Source organism: Neopsephotus bourkii, unplaced genomic scaffold, assembly GCF_033783945.1.
Source record: "Neopsephotus bourkii isolate Nb327-2 ecotype Australia unplaced genomic scaffold, CSIRO-AGI_Nbou_v1 NB_1663, whole genome shotgun sequence".
Taxonomy (NCBI): Eukaryota; Metazoa; Chordata; class Aves; order Psittaciformes; family Psittacidae; genus Neopsephotus; species Neopsephotus bourkii.
Window position 1 is genome coordinate 4,038,067 of NW_026902137.1, and position 22,699 is coordinate 4,060,765.

General features: G+C 43.4%; 1 protein-coding gene across 2 annotated transcripts in view; it reads left to right on the forward strand.

Moving 5' to 3' along the window:
- Positions 1-22,699, forward strand: part of BMP7 (bone morphogenetic protein 7) — a 44,593-nt gene that overhangs the window by 16,574 nt on the left and 5,320 nt on the right. For both annotated transcript variants that reach the window (XM_061375649.1, XM_061375650.1), the window contains exons 2-3: positions 7,726-7,918; positions 18,602-18,750. In XM_061375649.1, the coding sequence (XP_061231633.1) occupies positions 7,726-7,918; positions 18,602-18,750 (342 nt within the window). The remainder of the gene's footprint in view (positions 1-7,725; positions 7,919-18,601; positions 18,751-22,699) is intronic.

Sequence of the window (22,699 nt, forward strand, 5' to 3'; positions counted from 1 at the left end):
TGGTCAGGAAGAACTTGCTGCTGCTTCGGAGATAATTAAACCCATCTTCCCTCAGCCCGCTGTTTGTACACGCACAATGATACCATTGTTCAGAGTCATGCAACACATATGCTGACATTAAAGTGTTTAATCTTGTAGTACAGTATTCCATTATTTTTTGGACATCTGTACATGATAGAAAGGGTACGTATTAAGGGATTTGTTGACAAAGAAATGGCTAATGCTGATACATGTGTGGACTGAAAGGATCTTTCCAAGTTGTGCTCAGCAGCAGGGAGAGTGCTCCTTCCCAGGCCTGAAGCCTGGCACAGATGTGATATGCACTGTTGCTATTACCACTTTTCAATTTATAACAAGGAGTCAGTGTTTAGAAGAATTTTGGAAGCTCCCTGCTGGGTTTGTGGCTAGGTGGTCTTGCTGGCAACACCACCTTCATGCTGAAAGCTGAAAAAATGAAGTGATGCTAAAGGAGGAATATTAACTCCAGAGGGCTTTCTTCCTTTCCCCTTTCGCAGCAGAAATGCTTAGCCCAGGCTGCTTTGCAGAGTGAGCACTAAAGAATTTGGAACACCCCTGTTTCTAACTTCTGGGGTTGCAGTCAGGATTTATGGAGTCTGGTTTCCATCTAATTTGAAATGAACGCATTAGGCCTGGTTTCTGCCCATGGATGGGGCAGGACTTTGCCCTTCCTCACACTGAATTTACCATGCAAGAAATAGCTTCTCACCTTCACCTCCTTTCACCTGGCTGTAAAACGGGTACATGAGCACTGAGCATTTTGGTGCAGGTTCCCTTCTGCTGAGCACTGCTCTGGCTCAGAGCAGCCCTTTCTGCAAAGGGCAGATGGGGACAATACTGCTTATGGGATGCATTAATGACTTATAGAAAAAACCACTCTTTTTAGAGTCAGTTTATCTCACAGACCAAAATCAGGGGTACATTTGTTTTTCCTTAGGTTTCTCCAAAAACCTGCAGTAAGTTTTAGATGGGTTGGAAAGCTCCAACCATCCCATGTAAAGAATCCCTCCAAATAACTGTTTTTGTCACTCTTAAAAAAATAACCCCATCACACAGCCCAGGGTGTTTGCTCTACTCCATTTATAGGTCTCCCAATTTATACCCTTTTAACTGTTTCTCCAAATATTTCTTTAACTGCTGCTTTAGCTGCCTAACATCAACAAGTAAATCTTGTAGCTGAGAGGATGGGAGCAAGTGAAAACCAATCACAGAACTTCTCATTCTCAGATTCTTGCCATTATAAATTTCCTGCCACTGCCCCTGTTACTATTGCTGTCAAGCTCAGTGAGGAGGTAAATGTGTGGCCTGGCATGACATTATGGCAATCTTTATTATACTCCCCCTTTTCCTCAGAAAAATATAAGGAATGACCTTGCACTTCTTGCTCAATAGGGAATCCCACTGAGACTCCGCTGCGGAAACTGGTGGATCCTTCCCATAATTGGTTTCCTCCATCTTGAACCGCACTAACATAAGGAGAAAAGGCCTGTATTTCATAAGTGAAATGGTGTTAGCCACTAATTTAGAGACAAAGAAGTGCATATATAGAGGGAGTACTTAATGCCCATTAATTAGAATCCCATCAAAAGGTCTCCAGTTTGGCATCCTGAAAATTTACAGCACAGTTTCACAACCTTCTCAAGCCCCGAGTCCGGGGGGTGGCCCTGCCCTCCCCTCTCCTATGCTGCGAGGTCCCTGGTCCTCCTCCTGCCACTGCTGCTCTTGAATGAGCTGGGTAAGGATGGGATCCACCTGAAAAGTCATCTGCTAAAGGGAAAACTATTTTCCAGTTGAATACATTTCCTGACATCCCATTGGGGTGGACCTCCCCTTTGAAAGCAGTAACATATATAGCCTGAAAATGCTCTTGGACCTGATAGTCCTAGGGCAGCTGGTTTCCAGGAGTCTCATGCTCTACACTGAAACGATGCAAGAGAGTTTCTGAAGTTTTGGCTTTGATCTCAAGGGGTGGTGATGGAGGGAGTTAGAGGTGAATTTTCTTGGAAAAATCAAACAAGGTTTAGCACTGTTGGCTGGAGGTGCTGTATCCGCTCACGGGAACACTAACGCTAACATCTGCCCACTGGCACACTGATGAAATCGTGCTCATTTTCTGTAGCTCTGCTGCTATCGGAGAGAAAGCAGATAAAGCTTTTCCTACCCACTAAACTCACCTACATGACTTCTTCAGGCCCTGGGGCCAGCAGGCACAGGTAGGCTCTGAAAACCTGTTAGACCTTGATACGGAGTGTGGCTGGGTTGTTTTTGGCATCCAAATCCTGAGGGGTTACTTAGGCAATTGCTGATGGCTCTGCAGCCTCCTGCCTGGCTGAGAGGCTGAGGCGAGGGAGTGTTGTCTTTTGGAATCTATTTTCCTTTCACTTATCTTTCAGTCTCAGGAATTCAGGACCTTTAATCTATTTGAGATTAAAGTCCTTTACAAATCCCTCCTGGCCTTTTTTGGGAGTAAAGAAGTTACAGGCACCCTACCGCACATTCCTTGTGGTGCTTTTTCTCATGGTAAATGAGAAACAAGTAGCACTGTAATTGTTGTGAGCACTACAATAAACGAGACAACTACTCTTGAAGTGCTTTATAAAAACAATAAACATATTGTCAGGTGGAAATGTTAACAGGAAAATTTTAGGTTTTGGTTGTTTAAATATTCAAAATATATTCCAAGTGTTATCACCCAAATGTGCCAGGGGGGAGGAGACAGAAGTACCAAAGCTTTCCCAGTTTGGCAGCCTGAGCACAGATCTACTCATCTGGTGTTTACTTTGCTTGTAAAAAAGAGATTTTTTTACATCTTCTGAAAAAAACACACCCCATCATAAAAATACTTAGGTAGCTAGATTGGCAAAAGTGAGGCCTCCCATGAAATCCATTTAAATGAGTGGAAATATTTCCATTGACTTCCCTGGGGTCTGGATTAGCTCTTTAACACGTCTGTAATAATTATTTTTTAACACAGTCATTCTTGGCAAATTATTGCTGTTATTCACTGGGTTTTTTGCTTGACGTGGAGTTAGTGGCTGACATTGTGCTACTGCACTCAATACTGAGGCTAAAGCAGTCTGGTTTCTTTGGTGTGTGTAGAGTGTACTGTAATATTTGCTGTCATATGTCATGCCTTGCCTGCCATCAATCTGTATTATAAAACCAGAGTTCACAGAATGAGCTCAGGTTGGCTTTTCACTTACCTGGAGTCAATTACAAAGAAGCTGAAAATAGTTGGGGTTCTTGTTTCTGATCTCAACATATTTTGCTGTGAAAATGACCAAATGTGGGACCAGTTAAAGTTTCCCAGCTTTATGCTGATGTGTCATTTGCTTTAGAAGTTTCGGTACCCTGGGGTGTGAAACTAGGCTCACAAGCTTTTCTGTCCAACAATACTTTTCTAGTACTGGTTTCCACTGTATTGATCTGAGTTCTAGATGTCAACAATTACACTTTTTCATCTCTGCATTTGAATGTTTTCAGGTTTTGTATCTGAAGAGTACACGTTAGGACACGTCAAAACAAGTACCAAGTATTTGTTGACATTTTACCTCCAGCTTTCCCATATTTTTGGATCTGATACCTGGCTACTTCACACCTGAATGCATGTATCCATCCTGTTTTCTTTTAACCATCCCTGTTGCACAACTATGCCATGCTGCCTCCTCTTGCATCACCATAATGCCACAACAGAGTCGGTTTGGGGAGACAAAAGACTTCAGAGAGATGAGAGTCATATCTGCATCAGATAGATGAGAGCTGTCTGTGCAGCAGTCAGATTGTGGATAGATAGTTGAGGCCAGACTTTCAAAGGTGCTGAGTTTACTTGCATATTTGCAACAGAGGTGTGGTGAATTTACTGATAACCACTAACCTAAGATATGTTCTTGTTTTGGTTGGATCACCTTAATTATCCCTCACACTTTTTAGTGTCTTATTTTTGCATCAATCCGTTCTCCACCTCCATACCACAGCTCCCAGGCCCCATCATCTCAACCTTTCCTTTCCCAAAGGACTGTGCCAAAGGGAGTGTCTGATGATCCTCACCTACCATAGCTACAGTTAACTGCCACACTCACCATGCCCAAGAGTTATTTTGCACCAGCAGATTTTGAGCCATGTGTTAAATTAGGTCAAAATTTGTCTGCAGTGTTCGTGCCTCCAAAATGCAACACCACTTCTAGACATGAGGAAAGGCGCAAATTTACACATGTATCACCTGTGAGTGACTTTGGATTGTTTCTTTAGGAGAGGAAATCCACTGTTTTCCCAAGCTAAAGTACACATTCTGTTTCGTAGCAGTTATTTTTCAGGGGTGTTCTTCCATTTCATATTTTACAACCTTTGATTGCACATCCAGAGCTTTGGTTTCCTCTCCAAGCAGATGCCTTGCCAAAGCATTTGAATTGTGACAGTTTCTGAGCTGGAATTTCCAATGTTTGAAATTAGGAACTGGGCTCATACCAGTCACATTCATTAAAAGCCTTTGGGTAATAGTGATTTGCAAGAACTATGAACCTGGGATAAACATGAGTTTAAATTCTTTACTTAGAAGGGCTATTAAGAATACCCGGCAAATACTCATACTGCTTGATGACTTTTAGGGGAGCATTTAACACATAATGGCTGACAAAAAGCTGAAATTAAGTCCTTCAAGAATGACCAAAAGGTTCTCATTATGATATATTGTGTCAATGGGGATCATGGATTTTATAGATCTTTAGTGGAGAAACTACAGTTGTATTTGAAGAGCTGGAGCAATTCTCTTGACTGTTTGAGTGAACATTTAAAAAGCTGCTCTCCCTCTTCTTTTTCCTTCTAAAACACCTCCCTCTCCCCCCATTCAAACTCCTCAGGTAATTAATTGGAAACGACCCAGTTGCAGGGTTGTCAAAGGTCTGACTAACACCCATCAAACCCAGGAAACTCGGGCTTCTTGAGCGCTCCCCTGCTTACCTCGTGCTGTTGTGCTGAAGGTATTACTGGGGTCTACAAAAAACACATGATCCTATGTACTGTACCATATGTTCACAAATACCAGCACACAGCAGCATGAATTAAGGATAGGATTTCAGCCTTCATAATGAAGAGTCTTGCTTTTATGAGTACGAGTCAGACCCTTAACGTTATTTTAACATAGATTTTGGTGTTTAATTATGTAATAAGATTTACTGCAGTCATCTAACAGATGTTGATTCAGGGTCAGTGTTTCTCATAAATTAGTTCTGAAAGGATTTGTTACTTCTGGGTCAGCAGATAGGTCCAGAGTGCAAAGAAAAAGGGGAAAAACAATAAACAGAGTTGAAGGGTTTCTTGGGATTCTTTCTTCAGTTACATATCCACATATTTTCATGATTTTGATGACTATAGCCACAGGAATGTTTGCTTTAACACTAAAGATGGCTCAGGCCAAAACCCTATATCCAAACATCTGCAAAGCATGGGAAAGTTCAAACTTCAGGGCTTTCTATTTTATGACCCTGGCCGTTAATTTTTCATATTAATATGACACATTTTTCCTAGGGCTCTGCATTGGGAATCCCTGTGAACTCCAGCAGCACCTGAAAAGTTTCATCTTCATGTGTTTGTTGTCAGACTTTGTGTATCAAGTGCAGCTAAAGGCCGGTGTTGGCCGATGTACTTGTCATCACATACATACCCTGAAAAGGTGCACCCGGCTTCCTTTGAAAACTCAGCCTTCCCATGTCTTTGGAAGCAGATCACACTGGTGCATCCTACTGCTAGACCTCTCTGTAATACACCCTGCTGGTGATCTTATCTGCAATATAACTAAAACCACACGACATTATATTCATTCTTCTATAGTTGTGGTTAAAGGAACTATACCATATTAAAATACTTTCTCCTCCCCTGTACAATTTAGGTACAGACAAATTCCTTCGAGGCTGAAATTGTACTCTTTATATCTTACTCTGCTGAGACTGCTTTGGAGGAAAGGAACTGAGGCACATTCAGTAGTGTTTCTAGGACTTACAGGGCAGTTTTAGCTTACTAAGTGTTTTACAAATCGTGGTGAATATTCACAATATTCCTCTGCTTCAGGGTACGAGAGACTGAGTGATCTTCCCCAGGCTGTACAAGATGTTCTAGGTAGAAGTGCGGCAACAACTTTGTTCATTCAGTGCACGCTAAGACTGCTGAACCTATATAAAACCATTTGCTGAACTTAATTGCCTTTGCCTTGGAAAGTTTAGGGGTTTCATACCTAAAAAACTCCACTATGATGAATCCCAGCTATTAGAAAGAGCTCCGCAGTATTTCCCTGAACAGCAATCACACAGTGGCAAACTGTGAGTCCTGGACTCCTTGCAGAAGTAATGTGTGAGAGGAGGAAGAGCCTGTGGCCAGCTGCTGAGCCCCAGCCAGCAGAGCAGCGATGAACCTGCTCCGTGTGAGCACTTGGACAGAGCCTGGATCCTGGAGCTCCCCACGCTCCATCCCTGCCACAGGGGAGGCCCTCACGAGTGCTGATGTACGTTTGTGCTGTGCAGCGCTATAAATCTAAATAGCACTTTCCAGACTTAGGCTTGAAACTCTTTTTTCAGGAGTAATTCCATTTAAGTCAATGGATTTACACAATGGATTTACCGCTGCCAGAAGAGAATCAGGCCTGTAGAAAGACACATTCTTTGCCAAGAAAATCTCAGAGCTAACTACTTGAATTGTGCAGTTGAGCTGCAGGGAGGTCAAGTGGACAGATGACGGGACTGGGACATATGGGAAGTCCCTGGTTCAGACCTCAGCTCTTAACAAGTGAGGTTGTGTGACCTCTGGCGAGTCAGTTCATCTCCTTATACCTCTGTTTCCCCATCTTCCTTTGACTTGCCTATTTAATTTGGAATTTGTTCCAAGAAGGGTGCTTCACTTCATGTGCTGGGACAGGGCACTGACACCTCACCTCCCCCTTGCTGAAGGACAGTCAAGTCTTTCGTTCCTCACAACACTGACCCTCAACATCTACAAGCAGTGTTACATGCGGCTGTCAGCTGCCCGTCAGAAGACAGGCAGACCTGTCACTTGGTGGGATAACGCAACCATCCTAACACTGTCTTGGAGGCACTTTCTGTTATTCCGCAGTCAGGGTTGGGAGGTAAAAGAAGGTCCTTATCTGAACATCTGCTTCACAGCTCTGATCACAAGAGATGCTTTAGAATGAAAGCTTTGACCCTTCAGAGTGGGGCTGTGAGCTTGTGATGAATTCAGCTGACACCAAATGTGGGTCACTGGCATGAAAAGCATCAAGGGCTGGAATTTCTATATACAGTGTGTGGGTATGCATGTGCAATTTTCAGAAGCAGAGTCAGGCCAGGAACCAGCGCTCCTGAAAAGCCCCATCTGTTTTTTTCAGCTCCTTCCCACAGCAGTTTGGTCATTATCGGTGGCAAATGTCCAGAGTCACTTGTCAAGCATGAAGCTGCCAAAAATCATTAAAGCACAATGGTCACCCACACCCCGTACCAGCCAGCTGGAAAACTGTTTCAAAGAGAGTCTGATAAAAACGTATATGCTTATAATAGCCCAGAGAGAATCATGTATTTCCTACATGCTTTAATGAACCAAACAGCAGCATGAGATGCTGCAATCAGATATTCTTGCCCTTTCCTGTTGTGGCAACTCGCAAGCTTGTTTGATGGCGAGGGGAAAGGGAACAAAGCAGGTGGCTAATGGGCTGTTTTTCTGTTTCAGTGGAGCATGACAGAGAGTTTCACCATCAGCGCTGCCACTACCGAGAGTTCAGGTTTGATCTTTCCAGAATCCCAGAGGGGGAAGCGGTGACGGCTGCTGAGTTCAGGATATACAAGGATTACATCCGCGAACGCTTCGATAATGAAACGTTCCAGATTAGTGTCTACCAAGTACTCCAGGAGCACCAGGGAAGGTGAGTCACCCCAAGGGAAATCCCATTGAAAGCTCAAGCACAATATGTTCCTTCAGAGAGATGAGTCCAATACTCCTAGAAACACTGGTGCCATTAGCAAAAGTGTCTCAAGAGCTTGGTTCAGGCATCAGTGTTATACATTGAAATCTCAGTCAATGCTAACGCATAGCTGCCAAGCATGATCACCCACCGAGGGCATGGGGGTACCCAGAGAGCATCCCCAGCACTTCCCTGGAAGCACTCAGTAGCTGAGGAGCCAACAAGCCTGGCCATAAGCTAGTGCAGGAAAAGATCATAAACTCAGAGTGTTTCAAGGTTTCTGGAAGACCTACCCTCTTCCTCCTGCTGCTTATGGATTCCGAGGTGGTGAAACCACATCCGAATGCTTCCTTTCTAATTGTAGCTTAATTACTAGCCTTTATTACCAGCGGCATTCGAGATTCCTAATTAACAAAGACAGATGACACCATGCTTTTTATATTGACTGATTGTTTTGCATGTGCAAAACTACAAGATGAGCTATTAAATCCATTCCAAGCAATTATTAATGTATGCCAAGCTCCCTGACAGATCCTCCAGGGAACTTGAATAAGAACATATGTTCAATTTTCTCATCTGTTTTTAGTTCCAATTAATCAGCAATCCCCAACCATTTATCAAAGGCAGTTACTTTCATTTGCACATATTTCTTTTACATACAGATCCTACCAAAAGTGTGATCGTATTTATTTATATGAAAAGTATTTACAGTCACATGCTAGTCAGAAGTTATTCTTTACCACTGCTAAACATGGGGTAATAATACTACAGCTCTAATTTAGGTTTATGAAAAGAGAACCACTAGGGATTTAAAGTGAGAAAGTCCAAAAGGGTAAGAAAAAAACCAGTGTAATCATGACTCTGGCTTTATATTTTTATAAGACCTAATAAAAATGCAGAAAAAAATCTGAGATATGATGGGAAACCTTATCAACTTCTTTAAATGGTGAGCATTTTTACCGGCTTTGCTGTATGGTAAAAGTGTTCAACCACTGGTGTGTTTTCTCCAACATTCTAATTTTCTGGCTTAAAACTCAAGGTTTCCTTGGCCTTTCTAATTAAATGATTATTTTCAGGGTTTGGGGACTATGCTAATATTAATCTACTTTTAATCAAACAATGATAATTAAACTATCCATTTTAACCAGACTTTCTTAGAGGAGAAGACAAGCCACAGATGTGCACAGGACCCATTAGCTACCCTGCTTACTGTAAGCATTTAAGTTTATTCCGTCTTAGACTCTTCCAGAGATAGAAGCCTCCCTTTGCTGCATTTTGGGAGTTACTTAGGTACAAGTATGCAGGGATGACTTTTCACTCTTGAGAAGAGCAGAAACAAGAAATGTGTTGGCAGATGAAGAGACCCTAACCACAGTGTTGGGGCATTAGGGAATTGCCAGAAACCTGCTGTTGGAGTAAACGTTCTTCATCAGATGTCAGGGAAGTCCAGAACCTGATGAGCGAGGTAGGTGCCCGCTAACAATCTTATTGTCAGAATTAGGATGATATTTAGTGTGTTAATTTTACAATGATACAGCTACAGGTTTGTTATCACTATGTTTAGAGAGGCTGCAACATACCCACTGGAGACAGTTACGTGGGGAGCAGCAAATGTTTCTGCAAACTGTCTCCGTCACAAATTCTTATTTCTAAAGGAAAAAATGTATGCAAAGGGCTGGCATAAACACGAAACACTGGCTGGAAGAGGTGAGAAATCTTGCTAATTATACAGATGTTCCAGCTGCAAGATTAGATGCAATTTCACTGCATCATATTCACCACAGGAACACTTGTTTTTAACGAGTGTTCATGCATATTCACCCTTTGTATACATTTTTGGCACAGGCAGTGTAGAGTTTTGAAGAGTTTGTCCTGAAAAAAATACTCCTGTTGGTTTGGACTGACCAAAGGTAAAAATATTGTCACTAACATTTGTAAAAATATTTGCTCTTTTTCTGCATTTTTCCACTGACATTTTCCAACCGCCTCTGTCACAGACCAGTCATCCAAGGCAGTGTGTCATTGGGCAAGTGGAGAAAGAAAACAAACTCTCTCCAACGTTGATCAAAAAACACCCATTCACTTTGATGCTTCCTTGGCTGTTTGTCTCATCCTGAGCAGGCTGGAAAGTCAGACCCATCTGACGTTGTTAGCAACAAGAGCAAAACAAAGCCAAACCCTCTCCCCCACGCAGGCAAGAAAACCTTTGCTTGTGTTTGGCTTTGTAGATTCTTTTCCCTAAAGCATGGCAGGTACAATGGACAATAAAAACCCAAATGGCTTCCCTTTTCCCTGTGCTTTTGTGATGGTGCAAGAGCAGTGGGATCTCCCAGGAGACTGCTGGAATTGCCTTTCGGGATCTGGAACACCAGGTACTCTCCAGTCCTGAGCACCTCCTGCTTAAGTGCACCAGGGGACAGAAGCTTGGTGCCAGGCTCCCCCAAGGCAGCTGCAGCATCATCTGTCCTTTGTAACACACCAGCACACAGCAGAGATCAGGACAGCTTCTAGGGACACGAAACCAGCACAGGATGCAGCTGGAAAGCCCAAGCTGAGGCTCACTGGATCTGTTTTCCTTTGAAGGTGAAGAGAACATCTGATACACTGAAGGCTTGATTTTCAGTTAAACCTCAGATGAGCCTCCAGTTTGGAGGGTGTGATGGTGTGCCCTCAGTTCAAATAAACCATAAGTACGAGCAGTTCAACAGTTAACGACTTGCTTTACGAGTTCAGACAGGTTGGCAGGTATCTAACCAGCAACAGCTCTTGTCTGCAATTTATTGTCAGTGAAAAACACAGGCATCGGTTTTTCCAGGCAAACAGCTGCACCCACAGCACATTATTCCTGAAATCCTGCCCCTCGGTAGTACTGACATTTAAACACAGAGTGGAAGTTCTCCTCCATCTGCCTGCTGAGTTGTGGGCAGACAGACACCTAACAACCTTGCCCTGACCTTTGCAGCAGAAGGGATGCCGTTCTGGACTTTGACTGATAGGCATTATATCTCTGTCAGACTGACGATGTTATTACAGGTGTTTATTGGGAATCAGAATAAATAATCAAATATTCTTTCTGGCCTTTCCAAATGTATGAATTCATTGCAAGGCAAGCTTGTCAAACTGGCCAACATCTCCTTTATAAAAAGGCATGTATGGCATTCCTTAGGCACAAAGCATCTCAGATCTAAACTTTAAGCAAACAAGTACATTCATGAACAAAAATGTTCCTTATATCATAAACACTGTGCAAACAGTTGCTGTTTTGACTAATATAACATGTCTCAAAGCTTTCGTGTGCATAACAAAGTCCAGTGACTCATGTTCAACTTCTGTTTGGTCTTTATGGTCTCACCCAAAAGGCTGGGAGAAAGTTTTATAAAGCCAGTGAGCGGCTTGAGAAGGGTACGAAGTAGAAGAACATCAAGTCCCTGTTTGTGGTCACTAATCTTGCTAGTGAGAACTAAAGGTTGCCATCAGGGATCCGGATGCTGCTCAGGCCTCCAACTCCTCCATCCTGGATGATGCAGAAAAGCAAAGCAGATTTCAGTACTAGGGAGTGCACATCACAGGGCACAAGGCTTGCTACAAGGTGGTGAAGGTCATTTATCTCAGGCATCTATGTAGGGAATGTTAAAATAAGGCTTACAGATATGAGCCTGAGAAAAATGATAGAACTTTTACAGTGCAGTCATGGAATAGTTCGTGAACTAATTTGCAAAAGAAATCCCTGTTGCCTTCAGGCTCTCCCTATTGTTGTGAGCAATGGCCAAAGCAAGAATTTAAAGGGGATTTAAGTGCTGAAGAGGCATACGGGTATGCAGTGAGATTTCTAACAGCAGCCAGGTAGGTTGGATACCTAACTCCTATTGCAATGGATTGAACTTGTGTGTTTTCAAAAAGTTCCCATGGGGTTTTGGGGTAGATTATCAGTCAGGGCATCATCCTCAATGTATTAACCCGAAGCTGCAGAAAAGATGTAGGTTGTATAGCTCACTTCAACATAGAGCTTGATCCTGCCCATCTGTCTGCACCTTTAGAAGCTAAAATACCTTGGCCCAGAGTTACATCTCCGATTTCATTGGACCCAGCACTTGCACTGTGGAGTAAATCCCAACCCCTTTGAAGTTGATGGGAGTTCTGTTACTGGGAGAATAAAGCCAGGTACTTGACCAGCCCTTGGTAATTGAAATGTAGTTGCTACATGTTCACTTTATGGCCATTATGGATTTCACAGGCTTCAAAGGCAGTGGATAGTTTGAATGCTCATGTTACCAGCCCTACAGAAAAATAAGATCTTGCATGATGCATTCCTGGGTTTGACTTGCAGCTGGAACGCTTTAGTTTGTGCTTCAGACTACACCACTTCTGCACCCAGATCAAACCTGAGCCCTTTCCAGACCCCCTTTTACCATTGATTGGAGTCTGTTTCCATGTTGTGGGTTGAAACATGTAATTCTAGTAATGAAGGCTTAGGCCCACCCAGCCCGTGAAGCAGATGTGCCATTCTTTTGGAGCTTCTTTAAGTACCAGGGTGATCTTTCCAGGGATGGTGCTTCAGAGAAGGGCATAGTTTGTTTTAATGTTGCGGCCCAGCACCATGACAGTATGTGCAAGTACTGACACCATTGAGAAAGGTGCTGACAATGGCTTTGATTTTTATTTTTATGGTGACTTCTCTGCAAGTCAGTTGATGACTGTGCTCAGCTCTTAGCAAGTGGGGCACTTTAGTTCTTTACAAACAGAGCTGCATCTAGTTATCCCTTTCAGACCATTCCTAAAAGCCACTACAGCCTGCAAAACCTCTGACAAACTTGAACTCACTTAGCAAGGCACAACTCTTCACAGGCACTTGAGTAGCTGCAGGAGGCATTGCATACCCCAGTGGGCTCTTGCTCAGCTAAGTGATGCACTAATGAACAGTGATTCAATGCTGAATAGAAACAGCTGGATATAAAGTGTCAGAGAGATGTATATAACCTCATTTCTCTCAGCACTGCTTTTACAAGAGGCTTCGTATTTAGGAAACATGCTGCATCTCTCTGTAACAAACTCCCATTGCCACTCTTAATCAGTCTTTGAAGCCTAGGTCTTACCCTTCTCAAACACTACCTAAGAAAGGGAACACCAGAATTAAGAGTTTGGTGAAATTTTACAGTGAGTGTAATTTCTCCCAAGATTCACCAAAACTCAGAGATCTGTTTCAGCACCAGCACAGCCAATTTTCAGACCAGTCCCTGGAAACCCCCTCCAGCAAACTCTATTCCTGCTGTGGCCACCCCTTCACCTGGAGGAGACTCCAGGCTGTGCCTGGTTGGTGGCTCCTCCTGTGGGCATGGGGAAGGCTTTTATCAGTGGGGAGGGAGAGGGAAGGAAAAGCAGGATCCCAGGCAGGGAAGGGAAGGTGTGGGAGGAGGGCTGCACCAGGTCTGTGTACTGAGGGTGTTGCAAACGTGCCAGGGAGAGGCCCAGGGAGATCCTGGGGCCCTCTCGAATAGGAAAGTCTGAAAAATATTTTCCTAAGCTTGTCTTTGGACAGCTGCAGCCGGCTTTGAGCAATGACACCGAGCAAGCTGGAATCCGGACACTGCGGCTTTCTAATCCAGACAGATGTCTTCTAACCCTGCATCTCCTCTCACCCTCACAGGATGCCCTTTCTGCCTTCTCCTCCCTCTACCTGCTCAAACCTGGATGTGAATTGCCGCTATTCCCCCATGCCAACTCTGCCCTTGGGCTGCCTGTCAGTAAGCTTGCTATCTTGCACCCAGACAGCCCCTCTAGGGTTAGAACACCAGTCAAGAGAATAGGATTGTGCTCCTGGTTTACTGGCTGTGGTTTATATGTCAAGTCAGTAAGACATTTAACATACCCGTGCCTCGGGTTTCCCACTTTAAAACAGAAGCGGGAGGGTTGACCCATATCTGTAAAGCCATTTGAAGGCTGTTGCAAGTTATCACAGTATGGTTATTGTTTGAAATATCATTACATCTGTAATTCCTCAATCTAGCAGGTAGGGATTAGAGCAGTGCAGCTGCTGGGCAGCCTCAGTGTGCTCTTTGGGCCTGCACAGTACCTGAATTTGGGGATGACAGGGGACTTGCAGGGCATGCTGGCAGTGGCCCTGGGCTGGCCGCTCCGGGACACAGCCAGGGCTCCAAGTCTGCTCCCAACCCAGAGTGCCAGCACATCACAGAAATCAGCTTGTCATGCAGTGTAATGAAAGCTGCAGTCACCTTTGCCACTGCTGCTGCCTGTCCTTCGTCCCATTTATTTTTATCCCACTTGGAAGTGCTCATTAGTGTTTACTACCACTTGTCAAACAGCAGCTTGAAATAACAGAGCTGATGAGGGGGATGGGGAAGTGAGTGATGAACACACACGCAAAAGTAGGGTCTGTTTGGTAAGAAGACTACTCTAGTGCAATATAGACCTCATAGGTTTATAAATGCAGAGTTTCATCTCCTCTTCTCTCTTGCTGCTGAAGAGCTGCCAACTCGTGTTTCCACCAAGTCTCTCTTCCATGATCTTGGTCATACCCCAACTTGTCAAGGCAGCTGATAGCGGAGATGCTGCACTTATTTTTAGATACATTTCTAGTGTTTATGGCTTCAAAATAAAGTGTATCCTAGAGGCTGAAAAGAAGACCCCAGTAAAAAGCAAAGAGCCCATCCTTCATGGTTGTTCATCCTTTCTCTTACTTTAGAATTATCACATTGCAATATGGCAACTCTTTTCCTCACTTATTTCCTTTCAGGGTACTTCTACTTGCCTTTTCTGCATTTTGTTTCCCCTTATTTTTCCACTCATCCCCACATTCCAGTCTTTCTCTCTTCCACTAATCACCTGTGATTCCTTTTCTTGCCCCACTCATGCCATCAGCCTTCCATGGCCCTTTTAGTAGCTTGAACCCTTCCACTTCCATAGCTGCAGACACACATGCATAGTCCACAGCCACCCTCACTGCAGCGCTTCTTACTCACCTTTGAGTCTAGAAAACAACAAGTTCTCCAGGGCAGATTCACAGACCACACAGCAGTTACATGACCTGCAGACAAGTTTTTGGGAGTGCTTTCTACTGGAGGTAATTCTCCTTTCTGGTATCCAGTGCCAGACACTACCAGAGCTATTGGTAGACAAGTGCTAACCTCCTGTCTTCATCTTAGGCTCCACTGATAGCCTGATGCCAGAGAAAACTGAGCTGAAAGCCCTGAGCTTTTATTATTGCTGAAAGCTTTGACACTCCCGCTGATGTCGGTACTTTGAGCACTGAGCCATTTTGATGTGGTCTCAACAAAACATACTTGTGGTCTGGATCCAGATTTCATAATTTGTGTAACTCTAATCTCAACATTAACATTTCCATGTCCCAGTTTAATTTTCTGTAAAATGAGGATCATGTGCGTTTTGCTATCTCTTGGTCTGCTAAGCAGTCCAGTGTAGTTCCTCGTGTGCTCTGAAGTTCTCAAATGAAGGGATTGAATGCACAGCCAAGGAACCAAAGGGCTTTTCTGCCTCCTGGTTGCAGAGCCATTACTGAGTCCCTCCAAGAACGTTCTAAATATGCACACAGTTGTTAGGTAAGGGACCAGCGAGTGCCATGTGCACTAGAAACCTCCTCCCTTTGTGCTCAGATCTTTATCTCAAAGCTAAAACCCAAACCAGCCACATTAGACTTAACTAGCACTATTCCATATGACAAGTTATTAGATGGAAATTCTCAGAGCACATTTGAAGTCTGAGCAGAGTAACATTTCTCTGCCATTTTTGTATTGTCTAACGATGTCTAAAGGGCTTGCTGTCTATCAGCTAGTGATTTAACATTGTTTGCCAGAAGTCTTTGGAGGGGAGAGCATTTCACTTAAGGAGAGGTTGTTCTCTTTAAAAGAACAAGAGGTTTCTTTTCATTGGAACAGGCGCCACAATCTCAGGAGCCTCTGCTTGCAGCTCCAGTCAGGTTCTGCATCCTATTCCTGGACGCTGCTGGTGGGCCAGAGTGGAAAGTGCTAATCCAGGAGTGCTTGAACTTCTCGAGAGAGCATCTGACATGTGGCCTTTTGGGGTCCAAATGTTCCAAGTGTGTGTGGGAAGGACATTTCCCTTTAGTGGGTCCCTTTGATCTCTCTCACTTCAAGCTTCCCCTCCAGGCCTATTGTTTGCACATTGCTGTAACTACAGGAAAACAAACGCATTATACAATTTCCCAGACTGACTCACCCTGGTACTTGATGCCTCATGTTGTCTGGTTACCCTGATTGCATCATGTCAGCATGGGAAGCTTAAAGTCTGTTTTTTCTGAGTAATAATGCTGCATTTGAGCAGTAGCTAAAACCAAAAAAAAATAAAGTTATCATTATTGCAATTATCATCTTCAACCTGCATACTACAAGCAAGAAAAACCAAGCGAGCCAAGTCCCTATGAACTAAACCTTGTGTGAATCATGAGTTCCAGTCAGGGGCCATGCTTAAATGATGCAGTATGCGAATATAAAAACTCTTTACTTCTGGAAACTTGGACTCAGCCATTGGAACGGGCCAATCCGCACTACTCCCTCGTCCCTGGCTCCTCGGGGATGCGTTTTGTTCAGCATGTTGTAAACAGGGAAGGATGGGAGGTGTCCACGCGGCTGTGTCATGCACTGTGGGAACAGGGCCATTGCTTCTGGGTGGGGATGAAACCCCAGGAAATTTGTCCCCCGCTTCGAGTTCAAGCATCTTATGTTCTCGTGGCTGATGTCTGTGGAGGGAGGGGGTTATCCGTCCTCTCCTGTCCTAGGTGCACCCAGCAAGGCTGACTGAGCTTCAGGAAGCAGATGGGTTGAGCCTCTCCATTGCTGCAGCACAGCCGCTTCCTGAGCCACCCACTTCAGCTGCTCAAACTTCTACTGAGATACTCACCATACACAAGAAAGAGTTGCAGCACATTCCATTCTGATGTAGGGCTTCTTCCACAAACCCAAACTCTGCTTAAAAGAAAGCAAAACTCCCTTTCCTCCCATGCCTTCCTCCATGGCAGGGACATGCTGGGTGAAGGGAGGAATCACAATCATTATAATCCTGTATCTGCAAAACACCTCTTGCAAGCGTCAGACCTCTTTATGAAACAGCTGACAGAAAGCCAGTGCTTTCCCTCAGGCTACCACATGCAACACTAACTGCACCCTCAGCAGCATTTGCTCTAGCTACATATCCAGCTGTGTGGCATCCACAGGTATGGTGCATTGGTGGCGAAATGGCAGAATCCTTCTCTTAATGCACCCTGGATGATGTGCTCACCCTGTGTTTCTGATTTCAGAAGTTTAATTTCATGTAAGCAATTGCAAAGCCAGAGGCAGTGGCATCTGTTAGTTCACAGAGGAAAGACATCATCTCTTAACATGCTCTGGGCCACTAAGGTTGAAAGGGAAGCTAGATAGTAAAAAAACATTGCAATAAAACTCCATTTCTGGTTTGAGTCAGATGTGTGGGATAAAAGTCTGTAATTTCTTGGTATCTCACAGGGCAGAGAATCACTAAAAGCTACAAGACAAAAGCCTCTATGCTGACAGCGCTTCTCACATTCAGTTTTGATTACTTGATATTTTGTGCAAACACAGACATTGTGTAAACTAAGTTAAATATATCTATTTGCACTGACAAATCAATAGAGACAAAATTAATAAGGCCTTCTTTAAGCTTTGAGGACATGATTAAAGGGTTTTCCAAGGCAAGTTCTTCATTCAAAAGGATATAATTACACTTAAAGAAGTTATCATGTTTGTGCACTGCCAGTACAAAAGCAGCTCTTACGGGACTTGTCTAGACACTTCCACCGTGTTTCTTTGTTCTTCTTGTAAAGTCATTTTTTTTATACAGCAACTGCACCAGTATCCATTTTTTTTCATCCAAGTTCTAGGTCTTTCTTAATTTCTGACAAAGGAAGTTTCCTGTGCTTTCTCAGATTTTCATTTTACAGAACTCTGCCAGGCGGTGTTTGGTAAATCCAGACTCATTTCACCCTTTTCAAACACGTGAAATCCTCTCTTATTTTGGATTGTTCTCATTTTCTGGTATTAGTTCTTCAACCAGAATAACTCAGCAGCGGCCTTTCAAAAAAATGAAGCAATGAATTGAAAGAAAATTGCCACCCAAAGTAACGCAGACCTATGACCATGCAGAGGGTTATTGCGTCAATGCATTATCTGTAAGCCCAGACGCACACATTAAAAAAGCCATTACATATGTTAATATATGCACTCTAGTGTTCCAGCTGGCTTGCACCAATGCTACAATTATGCATAAAAGTCAGGAAATGATGTGTGGAAAGGATAATGAGCAGCATTGTCTGCCCAATTACCAAGTTTGCATATGCAAACAATAATTTTGTGAAGCTGTGCCTGGCAAGCGCTTATTCTGAAGTTGCATCAGCAGCTCTAAGGTTAACTGTAACAGCAGAGTAACCCAAAACCACCTCAACTCTGCTTCAACCCATCCTCCTTTTTTTGAAGGGAACAGAAATGCTTCGTCTGAAGGTGATTAGATGGGAAAATGTGCCAGCCCAGCTCTGGTGGATTTTGCCTATAGCCAGAAGGCTTAAAGCATGTTTGTGGATGCCTATAGACTCTCCAGAGGAAAGCGAGGGTAACTGGGAATTACACTGTTGTTTTTCAGGGATTCAGATTTGTTCCTGCTCGATTCTCGGACGATCTGGGCTGCAGAAGAAGGGTGGCTGGTGTTCGACATTACTGCAACCAGTAATCACTGGGTGGTGAATCCCCAGCACAACCTTGGCCTGCAGCTATCCGTGGAAGGCATTGATGGTGAGTGCCAGACACCAACATCAATCAGTGAGTTGCTGTTTCGGGTACACGATACCCAGCCAGGGGAAGCCTTAAACATTCAGTACTCTTTCCTTTGAGTAGAATTTATTGAACATGTGCTTCCTGAACTTGCCTAAAATGGAGATAGTAATTATAACAAAATAATGCATAAACAAATTTCAGATGAAGGATGTACTCAAATGCTGTAACAGATTGGTAACCTGCCTGCAGTCATTTCACTATTAGCTGTGCACACCTCCCTGTCAAGGTACATATACTCTGTTGATTTGCAAGTAGTGCAGTCCAGTGGAGGAGAGAGGAACAAGCTTTGGTATGTGCAGAAAGACAACCAAGGTGTAAAAGACTGGTGTTAATTGGCACAAAAGTCCTTTTAAATTCAGAAAACAGCTAGGAACCGTTTTAATTTCCTTTGCAGTAGAAAGGACTAGAAAAGTCACGTCTGGTTGAGACTCCAGGGTCGGTCTACAAAGTGGTTATGGTGAAAACCTGTGAGGTGTGGGATTGGGTGGGAAGTTCTGGCTCTGAAACATCTCCAGAAAGGATGTGTTTAGAATTAGGCAGGGAATTCTGCTAACCAGGTCTTAACTAAAAAGTTGTGTTTGTCTTAAAGTTAAAATGCTCACTTGGAGACTTGTACAAGGAAACCAAGTTAGCCTGGATCTTTTGGGGTTTCGTAGGACCTGAGACCACCTGAAACTGCCTGGCTGCTGTACAGGAGAGATTAGGCAAAACCCAGTTCAAAACTATTGTATATACTCCAAATGCAGTTATCTAAGGACATGTTTTTATCCTCCAGATATTCATCAATGCTGTTGGGTTTTATGCAACACTCTGAACTTTTCCAGTATGTGGTATTTTGCATAAGGACCGTGCAAAGCAGTATTGAAACAGGCTCCCTACAGTGTCCATTTATACTAAAGGTGATTTTACTTATGTGAGACCTGCACACCGAGAAGTGCACAGGGTTTGTTTTAACCTGCCCTTTCTGAGTGATCAGTGAATGCAGAAACCCAAACACAGACACAAAGCAGGAGCTTCACCATGGAAGTTACTAGTTCCCACCCCAATGACAGATGCCTTTTGCTATCTTTGTTCAAAGATTCAAATTCAACCTGATTTACAAGTTAAGATTAACTCTTAAAACAGTAAAGCAAGTTAACAGCCAAGACAAGCTTAACCTGTTTTCAAACACTTGTCTTTATTTTTAGTTTCTAAATCGCATCCTAAATGAAATACTCGGAAGTACAGAAGTTGTGTCCGTGATCATGGCACATTTACTCAGCTGTGGTTCATATACAGGAAAGCCATCAAGACTCAAGCACAAGAGCCCACATGATAGCTGAAAGTAGGCTTAATATCTCTAACCACCATGGGTACAGTACAGTATCACACTCACACTTTTCTACTGATAAAGCCTTATCTCTCTGTCCTCCCCCATCCTCACCTAGTGATCTTACAGCAAAAGTCAGTCCTGGTTTTCAGCATTAAGGAGGAAGGCAGCTGATTTATGAATCTGTTACAGATTTCTATAGAGACTTTTCAGGATCCTCCATCTAAGGAAATGCTGCAACTTTGCATGCACTTACAGTAACTCTGGCTGCTCTCCTGGAGCAATTAGAAGTGGACCCTTAAAAGCATACAGCCAGATCTATCACAGAGAAAGCTTTCAAAGACAGACTCCCAGGTTCAGTCTCATCTGTTATTTGATTCAATGAAAATTAGGAATCTGATGATTTTTACTGCACTTCTGAGAAATCTAGCTGAGCTTGTATGTGGTTCCAACCCTTTGAAAAGTAACTTGCTGCTTTCTCAAAGCAAATTAACAAAATACTTTAATCAGCCTGCCATTAAAGTTAGAAGAGCCAGCTGCAGTGTTTAAAAGGTAAATAGAGAGATACAAGACCTAACTGTGTGCTTGTCGTCTGTAACCAAGTCCCTTGGCAGCACACCTTTGCACTCATGTTTCTCCACCATACACATGAAATTTTCTTTCTGTTTTTGAAGAACGTGTCCTTCCTTGCTCCCCAAGTTTCCCTTTGGATTTAGACCAACTGTGTGTAAGAGAGCTGCTTTTACACCTGGACTGCATATGAAAATCACATGCTGCAGACACAGCAGGATTTTGATGCAACACTGTACACTTGGGCAATCCCCAGAGCTTGAAGTGAATTACACCCCAACTTTTCTTTGTGTCTGTCATTACACAGAGCTCTGTAATCACAGAGCCAATACAGTCTATTTAAGAAAAATTCCGACATTGCAAGCACTGTCCAGGTGAAATTATACAAAATAAATTAAGTGATAGTTGTATTTCTTTATAATCTTGCCAACAAAGTCTATCAACAAGTAGAACTAGGCTGGAATCAAAGGGTATTTGTTTACTCTTAGAAAATGGGGATCAGCTCAAGCAGCAAGCGAAAGGACAGTCACCTTCAGTGAGCTCTGAGCCCAGCACCCAGGAACAGCCCCTGCCTGCTGAGGTTCCTTTACTTTGTTACTTAAGATCTTATGTTTGACAGTATTAAAAAAGCAGCTTCTTAAAAGCAGATAAAGCTGTGCCCTCTGGTTCAAGAGTACATCTTTAGTTCTTTTGGGAGAAGTTTATCATCGTTTCATGGTGACTACACGTGTCCTTGTGTTTAACCTTGCCTTCTGGATGTATACGAAAGTTAAAGCGGATTTTCCCCATCTTTATTAAAAACAAATATGCTACTTTGCATACAGAGCATTACACTGCCACCATACTGGTCCTGAACATGACATGTTGACGCTACACAAGGAATTAATTGGTCAGATGCTACTTATTGCTGCACTAATGTAAATCCATTAAACATATCAGTGTGAAGTAGTCAGGTCCTCTCACTCCATACTGCTGCCCTACTCCCTAGAGGCATGGTAAAGGTAAAATCAGTTACACTAGAAAAACCACAGCCATAGATGTACTTGCTAGTTTAAACAGCTTTGGGAAGCAGAAAGGCTTCTCTGAAGGGGCAAGACAAAGCCTGAGGAGCAGCACTCAGTGAGCAATAACTCCTGCAGCTGAGCTTGTTCTCAGGAAGTAAGGCTTCGATCTGGCAAAGCCTGAGCACAAGTGGAACTACTTACCTATTTAGCATCGGCTACTTGCTTGAGCACTTTGTGGGCTCTGCCTCCAATGTTTAAAATGAAAACTGTTTGGACAAGCTTCCAGAACGCAGCTTAAGCAGAAGGTGAAGTTGTTGATACACGTCCACATATAAATCTACCTACGTGGGTTTTTACATGTGCTATTTTTGCCCAAGCTTAACTGGTGCCCCATCCTGAGATTAGTTTTGCTTTATCTAGTTTGCAAGGCCTGGCTGTCCTGCTGCCACGCTCCCATTAAAACACCTCTTGAGACAGTCCCCTCCTCACATCTCATATGCTGCAGCTTGGGACTTGCTCACTGGGCTGCACACTTGTAGAAAGGACTTCAGCCAAGGCCAGTTCATTTCTTGGCCTTGAGCTTTGACCACAGCCCCCTTTTTCTGGGTCTGTCACACCAATCTTTTGACCACATACAAGAGCAAAGATGGAAACACTCCCATAAAGACGCTACTTTATAAATAAGCCTCAGCATTTACTCATCTTAAAACCAGCAGTTACAGAATATTACCTAGAAATATCACAGGTTATCAGCTTCTTTTCACATCGTAGTGAGAAACAGATAAGGAAGATAAGGACTTTTTTATTTTATCAGGAGCCTGTAGAGCCCCTCGCCTGCGTTCCCTGGCCAGGCTGCCTTTCAGGGCTTCTCTAGGAAAGAACCAGCTCTCCTTTGGCATATTTGTTTTATGGCTGACAAGGCCCAGCCCTGCCCTCAGCAAAAGGATCACAAAATCCATTAACATAACTTTGACTTAGCAGCAGTACTCAGTAGCTTGGAACAGGATAATTCTGGATATCACCC